The sequence below is a fragment of the Bison bison genome, unplaced genomic scaffold (assembly GCF_000754665.1).
Source record: "Bison bison bison isolate TAMUID 2011002044 unplaced genomic scaffold, Bison_UMD1.0 scf7180017864060, whole genome shotgun sequence".
Taxonomy (NCBI): domain Eukaryota; kingdom Metazoa; phylum Chordata; class Mammalia; order Artiodactyla; family Bovidae; genus Bison; species Bison bison.
Genome location: NW_011494632.1, coordinates 2,377,062 through 2,386,338, shown reverse-complemented (window position 1 = coordinate 2,386,338; position 9,277 = coordinate 2,377,062). Strand labels below are relative to the sequence as shown.

The 9,277-nt window shown below is 41.2% G+C and overlaps 1 protein-coding gene across 1 annotated transcript in view; it reads right to left on the bottom strand.

The window, feature by feature from the left end:
- The window catches only part of RXFP1 (relaxin/insulin-like family peptide receptor 1), a 214,307-nt gene that overhangs the window by 87,403 nt on the left and 117,627 nt on the right, over positions 1-9,277 (bottom strand). Inside the window, exon 2 of the mRNA XM_010836108.1 lies at positions 4,227-4,364. Within this exon, the coding sequence (XP_010834410.1) occupies positions 4,227-4,364 (138 nt within the window). The remainder of the gene's footprint in view (positions 1-4,226; positions 4,365-9,277) is intronic.

Genomic DNA, 9,277 nt, shown 5'->3' with positions numbered 1-9,277 from the left:
TTTTTTGGTATAGTTGTTCTGTGTATTCTTGCCACCTCTTCTTAATATCTCCTGCTTCTGTTAGGTCCAGACTGTTTCTGTCCTTTATTGTGCCCATTGTGCATGAAATATTCCTTTGGTATCCCTAATTTTCTTGAAGAGATCTCTAGTCTTTCCCATTCAATTGATTTTCTCTATTTCTTTGCATTGATCACTTAGGAAGGCTTAAAAAAAAAATCTCTCCTTGCTATTCTTTGGAAACCTGCATTCAGATGGTTATATCTTTCCTTTTCTCTTTTGCCTTTCACTTTTCTTTTTTTCTGAGCTATTTGTAAGGCCTCCTCAGACAACCAGTTTTCCTTTTTGCATTTCTTTTTCTTGGGGATGGTTTTGATCACTGCTTCCTGTACAATGTTATGAACCTCAGTCCATAGTTCTTTAGGCACTCTGTCCATTATATCTAATCCCTTAAATCCATTTGTCACTTCCACTGTATAATCATAAGGGATTTGACATGAACTTGGGCAAACTCCGGGAGACAGTGAGGGACAGAGAAGCCTGGCATGGTGCAGTCGATGGGCTGTAAAGGATTGGCCATGACTTGGGGACTGAACAGCAAGTTCAGTTTGTCAGGTGCTCAGTCTGGCAGGTGCTCTGCTCACCATCTTGGATACAGAATTGCATTGAATTCTCTGAACAGCCCACAGACACAGATAGTCATATCATTCCCATTTTACAAAACGTTTCACCAGAATTTATGCCTAGGTCTCTGGAAGCCTGATCTTAAAACCTCCATGTGATACTGCTTCCGTCTGGATTCTGAGAAACTGCTAGAGTTTAAGGATTTGAATGAAGAATGTCACCTGCCATATCAGCAAACAAAGGATGTTGTGGCCACCAAGGCTTCAGTCCCTGCAGCCCTCACCTGACTTGTACGTTGAGGGGATTCAGGATGGAGAAAAGCAGGATGCTGGCTCTGTATAGTTAAGGTGCATATCACAGGAATGATTTCAATGAGCCCAGGCTCCTGCATCTTCCCAAACACAAAAAAGTGCTGAATTCATTAATTTGAGATATCTGGTCTTTTTTAATTAGCAGTAGTCTTTTGATGTTCCAACTACCTGGTCTTTGTTGCAAAAACTCCTCTTTATCCCACCCTCTCCCTTACCTCTTCAGAGCAATTTTTCAGAGCTACTGAGAGGCTGTCTCCCAGGCTTAAGTCCTCTGTACGTCCACAAAATAAACCATAATTCTCAACTTTTAGGATGTGTGTGTGTGTGTGTGTGTGTGTGTGTGTGTGTGTGTGCTTGTTTTCTCTGTTGATAGCTCGATACTTTTAGATTGTTACTTTCATTACTTGGTCTTTTAAAACTTAACTCAAAGACAAAACTTCCAAAACCCTTTTCCCTGTGAAGCTGTTTGGGGCTGAATTTAGTGCTCCTTCTGCTTCCTGCCACCATTTCAATTGGGGGGCAGGGAATAACTCCTGTCACTCTGTCTGAAATTGCTAGCAGCTTGATGGTGAAGTGGTTGGCAATGGGCAGGACATATTTTTCTTAGTTTAAAAAATTACGTAGCATTCAGTTATTTTTAACAAGGTGATTATATATATATATATATATATTTAAAGAAGAAAAACATTTGCACAGCCATCCCAAACAAAGGCAACTGCAGCCTAAGCTCAGATATAGACAGTGTGCTCACTTCTGAGTTACTGCCACCACCTAGAGACAGTTCTCCAGACCAAGAAGTTTAATTCCTTCAAGGCAATGCCTTAAAAAGTCTGTAATAGGGACTTTCCTGGTAGCTCAGTGGTGAAGAATTAGCCTGCTGGTACAGTAGATGTGGGTTCAATTCCTGGCCCAGGAAGATCCCCACATGCCATGGAACAACTTATCCCATAGCTCACAACTACTGTGGAGAAGGCACTGGCGACCCACTCCAGTACTCTTGCCTGGAAAATCCCATGGGATGGAGGAGCCTGATAGGCTGCAGTTCTCAGGGTCGCTAAGAGTCAGACACAACTGAGTGACTTCACTTTCACTTTTCACTTTCATGCATTGGAGAAGGAAATGGCAACCCATTCCAGTGTTCTTGCCTGGAGAATCCCAGGGACAGGGGAGCCTGGTAGGTTGCTGTTTATGGGGTCGCACAGAGTTGGACACGACTGATGCAACTTAGCAGCAGCAGCAGAACTACTGAGTCTGTGCTCTAGGGCCCAGAAGCAGCAGCTACTCAGCCCACTTGCCCTAGAGCTCGTGCTCCCCAGCAAGAGAAGCCACCACAATGAGAAGCCCTCGAACCATGACTAGAGAGGAGCCCCTGCTCTCTGCAACTAGAGAAAAGCTTCCACAGCAACAAAGACCCAGCACAGCCAAAAATAAATAAGTAAAATTAATATTAAAAGGTCTGTAATGCTTCAGGGAGTGATAACAGTGAGGTATCAGCTGTTTATGCAGCACAAAATTGTGCATGCATGTCTTGATCCTCTAAAAATAGTACCTTATTTTTCCATGAGTGAGAAATCTCATTATTTTACACTATTAACCAAGGCCCATTTCCTCTCTGCCCCCAGATCCAGCCAATTTAAGTTCTTTTTATAAATTTGTGTTTTTGAGACCTTTAGAAATTTGAACAAAAACCTAATTGAAAGCCAAATTTTAACTGTCTTAGAAGCCCTACTTTTGGCTTTATAAGGCCATAAATAGGGTTGTTAGTTAAGAGAGAGGTAAGCTGGACTTACTTATTTTGTCTGTTTTAGGAGGCCTCATTTTCCCTTCATAATTGTACCAAGTAAACGATAACAAGCAACTGACAAACAGCATCTGCTGCATACCTGTGCTTTTCTGATTCAATCTGCTCAAATTCTCTTGTGTGTGTGTTTACAATCACTCAGTTGTGTCCAACTCTTTACAACCCCATGGACTGTAGCCAAGGCTACTCTTGTCCGTGGAGTTTTTCAAATTCTATTAGTGTGGGTACAATTCTCAACACAGGGAAATTGAGGCTAAGAGAGGTTAAGAAATGCCTTCAAGGTTAATAACTTGTTATTTTTGCACCAGTTTTCAATCACTCAACCTTGTCTCCAGAGCCCATCCTCACAATTACACTATTCTGTCTCTAAGACATTAACTGAGCAGATGTATGGCTTAAATTTAACCATGTGCCACAATCATTACTTTCTTGAAATATTGGCTGTGATACTAATACATAGAAGAGAATGCATTAAAAAAATATGTTGGAGTATAGTTGATTTACAATGTTGTGTTAGTTTCTGGTGTATGGCAAAGTGATTCAGTTACACACATATAAATTATTATACTGGATGAATATATATATATATAGTCTTTAATAGATTCCTTTACACTATAGCTTATTACAAGATAAAGAATATATTCCCTGTGCTACAGAGTAGGTCTGTGTTGTTTACTTATAAAAAGTTTGTATGTCTTAGTTTCTAATTCCTAATTGCTCTCTTCCTAATCTCCATGAAAGTGAAAAGTGAAAGTGAAGTCGCTCAGTCCTGTCCGACTCGTTGCAACCCCGTGGACTGTAGCCCACCAAGCTCCTCCATCCACGGGATTCTCCAGGCAAGAGTACTGGAGTGGGTTGCCATTTCCTTCTCCAGGGGATCTTCCCGACCCAGGGATCGAACCCAGGTCTCCCGCATTGCAGGCAGACGCTTTAACCTCTGAGCCACCAGGGAAGCCCCCTAATCTCCTTATGCATTCAGTAATCATAAGTTTGTTTTCTATGTCTACCAGTCTGTTTCTGTTTGGTAAATAAGGTCATTTGGGTCATATTTTAGATTTCACATAAAAGTGATATCATATGGTATTAGTCTTTCTCTGTCTGGCTTGCCTCGTTTGGTACGGTCATTTCTAGGTCCAGGTGTGTTGCTGCAAATGGCATTCTTTCACTTTTGTATAGCTGAGTGGTATTCTGTTGTGTGTGTATTATATTATGTATATATAATACCACATCTTCTTTATAAGAATAAATATTTTATTTTATTTTTTATTTTTTTTTTTGTATCCCCCCCCCAAGAATAAATATTTTAAACTAATAAAATAAATGTAAGATTTCCTTAAGTGACATGTATTTTTGATTCTCAACTTCATTTCTCTTTTCCCATTTCTATTTCAAGAGTCTCAGCGGCTGGATACTGGCCCTTCTGCCCTTGGGTCCTGCCAGGACTTGACCCCGGTCCTTCTGCCCGCCCAGCTGTGACCCAGGAGACTGCTCACCACAGTTGTCCTCATCCACGTGGTTTTCGCAGTCGTCCACGCCATTGCATTGCAGCTGCTGAGGTAAGCACTTGGTGGTGTTGCCGCAGGGGAAGTAGCCCAGGTCGCAGGGCGCGTTCTGCGCTCTGCCGGGAGCGACTGTGATGTGGAAGGGGAGAGAGGTTTACACAAGGCCCTGCACATAGTGACTCCCCACAGTCTGCAAACCTACTTCTTGTCATCCTGGCAGGTCCCCCCTTCCTTATGCTGCCTCACCTTGAGCATTAGCCCGATGCCAGTGCTTTTCCAAGAACCTCCACACCTAAGCAAAGTTCTTTTCCACATCTTCAGAAAATGCCAGGATTCCCCGCTCCTTGCCTTTTCTCATGTTTCCCACCTGCAATGCCCTTGTCATTCCTCTTTTCTATGAAAGGTCTGCCCATACTTTATAGTTGAGCTCAATTCCCCTTTTCTCTTTCAAACATATTTCATCCAATCATTTTTAAAATAAGGACTTTCTTGCATTCTTACTGTTGACTGAGGATCATGGCTGGTTTGGCACTGGGGTGGAAAAGAACAGGCCAGGCAGTAGGAACTGCCGTAGTGGGTTCCTGAGGGCAGGCCCTGTGCCCTGTAGCATGTAGCATTAATAAAATGCTTCCTGCCCTTTTCATATGGGCTTCTTTTTCTTATAAATTTCATTTAAGCTTCCTCTATGTCTATTCATGATTTAACTCGTTTCTTTTTTGTGCTAAATAATATTCCATGGTCTGAATGAAACATATTGATAGATTCTATTGATTCACCTAACAGAAGGACATCTTGCAAGCTTTGGCAGTTTTTAATAAAGCTCCTATTCACATCTATCTGTAGGTTTTTGTGTGAAGGGACATAAATTAATTTTTCCATTTAAAACTCCAGATTTATATGAGCTCAAAGATTATTATAGAATCCAAGATAATTCTGTTGCTTATTATCCTTCTGAAGTTTGTACATCTTTGAGACTTTCTAGAATAATAGTCAATTATAAAGAAAAACACAGAAAGGATTGAACAGTCAATAAAGGACTTTCTTGCATTCTTACTGTTGACTGAGGATCGTGGCTGGTTTGTACTGGGGAGGAAGAGAACAGGCCAGGTTGTAGGAACTGCTGGAGCTCACTCATATGTGGGAGTGGGGGGGTGTGATGCCTATTTAATGTTAAAAATCAAGTTGTTATTTTGATATTAAATTGTATGAACTATTTATATATTTTGGATATTAACTCTTTACTGGTCATATCATTTGCAAATATTTTCTATCATTCAGCAGGTTGTCTTTTCAATTTTTAAAAAAATTAAAAAAATTTTTGGCCATGCCGTATAGCGTGTGGGATTTTATTTCCCCAGTCAAGGATTGAAGCCATGCCCCCTGCAGGGGAAGTGTGGTGCCCTAACCACTGGACTTCTAGGGAAGTCCCTTTTTGTCATTTCATTTTGTTAATGGTTTCCCTTGCTGTGTAAAAGCTTTTAAGTTTCATTAGGTCCCATTTGTTTAGTTTTAGTTTTATTATCTTTGCCTGAGGTGACAGAGTAAAAAAAATATTGCTATGATTTATGTCAAAGAGTGTTTTGCTTATGTTTTCTTCTAGGAGTTTAATGGTTTCCTGTCTTACATATAAGCCTTTAATTCATTCTGAGTTAAAACAATTTGGTCCCGTTCTATTTTTTGAAATTATTAAGATAGGAATAAAAAATGACTTTTCCAAATATAAACTTATAATATTGGGTCTGCTTTGCCGTACATGTCTTACACTATCTATTCCTCAATCCTGATGGGCTCCTCTTCATTGAATCTCTGTGCAGATGATTCTATGCCGTTTGGATCCAAATAAGGAAGATTCAGTCATTTCTGGATGTGGAGCTTAAATGGAGTTAACAAACACCTTTTCACATCTCTGTTTACATTCATCTCGGGTGTGTGTGAATTTGCAAAATGCACTCACCAAGCATCAAGGGAAGAGAAAGGCAGCAGAAAGACAATGAGTCATTTCATTTGAATCATTTTTTGCTTATTTTTAAATTTAGTCCTAAATTTGGTAGTAAGCTCTTTTCAGATAAGGAGCAAACAGATGAGACAGAAAAGTTTAAGAAAATGGAGTTCAGTGCATGTGTTGCCAAGTTTAATAACAGGGAAGGTATGTGGCTTAGGAGTAGATGAATTTCTAAATACAATTTTTGAAGACTTTCTGACTATAGTAAATGAAATGTTAAGTATATCTGGCTTCCCTGGTGGCTCAGATGGTGGAGAGTTTGCCTGCCAGTACAGGAGACCGAAGAGATGCTGGTTTGATCCCTGGGCCAGGAAGATCCCCTGGTGAAGGGCGTGGTAACCCACTCCGGTATTCTTGCCAGGAGAATCCCATGGACAGAGGAGCCCATCAGGCTACATTCCATGGGGTCATAAAGAGTTGGACACAACTGACACTTTCACTTTCACTGGATATATTTACGCACTGAGAAGAAGAAGGTCGTTCAGTCATGTCTGTCTGACTCTTTGTGACCCCATGGACTATACAGTTCATGGAATTCTCCAGGCCAGAATACTGGAGTGGGTAACCTTTCCCTTCTCCAGGGGATCTTCTCAACCCAGGGATCGAACCCAGGTCCATCATAGCAGGTGGATTCTTTACCAGCTGAGCCACGAGGGAAGCCCAAGAATACGGGAGTGGGTAGCCTATCCCTTCTCCAGGGGATCTTCCTGACTCAGAAAGTGAACCCGGGTCTCCTGCATTGCAGGCGGATTCTTTATCAACTGAGCTATGAGGGGTTATGCAGTGGAATCAGAATATTAATAATTTCAACAGAGACTGTGTAGTGATAGATTCAGAACTGAATGAAAAAGACCTAGCAGAGCACTCGTGATGCAGGGACCATCTGATGACAGTGAGAGCACGGCAGTGATGAGGCGCTGGCTCTGTCAGCACAGTGTAAGTTAGTACTTAATATTGGCACAAAGGTATCTTGCTTTTCGAGATACCTGAATTTAGATTTTTGTGATTATAGCTTTTTAATTTAAATACTCTCATATCATACAAAAATCACTTATAATTTAAGAAATTCATAAATGATTTTTTAAAAAAGCACCCTAACTGAAAAATTACTCTAGTGCGTAAGAACTCAAATAAATATCACAGTCAAAATTTGAAGCAATTTGGAAAAAATGCATGATAATTTTAATTGCAACAGCAGAGACTTTTTTTGGATGAAGCACTTAAATGTGTTCCTTCTTTTGGAAATCCTATGAGATTGCGTGTGTGCTAAGTCGCTTCAATCGTGTCTGACTCTTTGCGACTGCATGGGCTGTAGCCTGCCCGGCCCCTCTGTCCATGGGATTCTCTAGGCAAGAATACTGGAGTGGGTTGCTGTGTTCTCTTCCAGGGGAGATCCTGAGCTAGGGATCAAACCTGTGTTTCTTATGTTTGCCTGTATTGGCAAATGGATTCTTTACCACTAGCGCCACCTGGGAAGCCCCCTATAAGATTAAGTAGATGGAAAAACTGACGGAGAGCTCCATGAGCTGATTGCCAAGTGAAACACAGTGCTGAATGAAAATCAGTGACTTTCTTTTTCTCTGCCAAAGAGCAAATTACTGTCATTCTCCTATGACTAAAAATATGTATGTGCCTTGTCTGCATTTTGTGGGTCTGGGTAATGCACAAAGAAGGGACAGATGGTCTAGACTTTGTTCAGTGATCTTAACTTCTCTTTGACTTAATTGGGTCCTCACGTAATTCCCTGGTGGCTCAGAGGCAAAGAATCAGCCTGCAATGGAGGAGGCTCAGGTTCCATTCCTAGGTTGGAGAGATCCCCTGGAAGAGAAAATGGCAACCACTCTAGTATTCTTACCTGTAAAATCCCATGGAGAGAAGAGCCTGGCAGGCTACAGTCCATGGGGTCTCAAAAAGAGGTGGACATGCCCTAGAAACTGAGCGATAACAGCAATGTAATTCAAGGGCCAGAGTCAAAGAAGAAGTGAAGTGAAGCATGTTAGTAATGTGGTTTTGAGGAAACTGTCCTTGTTTCCATATCAGCTCAGTTCAGTCTCTCAATTGTTTCCAACTCTTTGTGACCCCCATGGACTGTAGCATGCCAGGCTTCTATGTCCATCACCAACTCCCGGAGACTACTCAAACTCATGTCCATCATGTTGGTGATGCCATCCAACCATCTCATCCTCTGTTGTCTCTTTCTCCTCCTGCCTTCAATCTTTCCCAGTATCAGGGTGTTTTCCAATGAGTTGGTTCTTTGCATCAGGTGACCAAAGTATTGGAGTTTCAGCTTCAGCATCAGTCCTTCCAATGAATGTTCAGCACTAATTTCCTTTAGGATTGACTGGTTGGATCTCCTTGCAGTCCAAGGGACTCTCAAGAGTCTTCTTCAACACCACAATTCAAAAGCATCAATTCTTCAGTGCTGAGGTTTCTTTATAGTCCAACTCTCACATCCATACATGACTACTAGAAAAACCATAGTTTTGATTAGATGGATTTTTGTTGGCAAAGTAATGTCTCTGCTTTTTAATATGCTGTCTAGGTTGGTCATAGCTTTTCTCCCAAGGGGCAAGCATCTTTTAATTTCATGGCTGCAATCACCATCTACTGTGATTTTGGAGCCCAGAAATATAAAATCTGCCACTGTTTCCATTGTTTCCCCATATATTTGCCATGAAGTGATGGCACCAGATGCCATGGTCTTAGTTTTCTGAATGTTGAGTTTTAAGCCAACTTTTTCACTTTCCTCTTTCACTTTCATCAAGAGGCTCTTTAGTTCTTCTTCACTTCTGCCATAAGGGTGGTGTCATCTGCATATCTGAGGTTATTGATATTTCTCCCAGGATCTTGATTCCAGCTTGTGGTTCATCCAGCCTGGCATTTCACATGATGTATCCTGCATATGAGTTAAATAAGCAGGGTGACAATATACAGCCTGGACATACTCCTTTCCCAATTTGGAACCAGTCTGTTGTTCCATGTCCAGTTCTAACTGTTGCTTCTTGACCTGCATACAGATTTCTCAAAAGGCAGGTCAGGT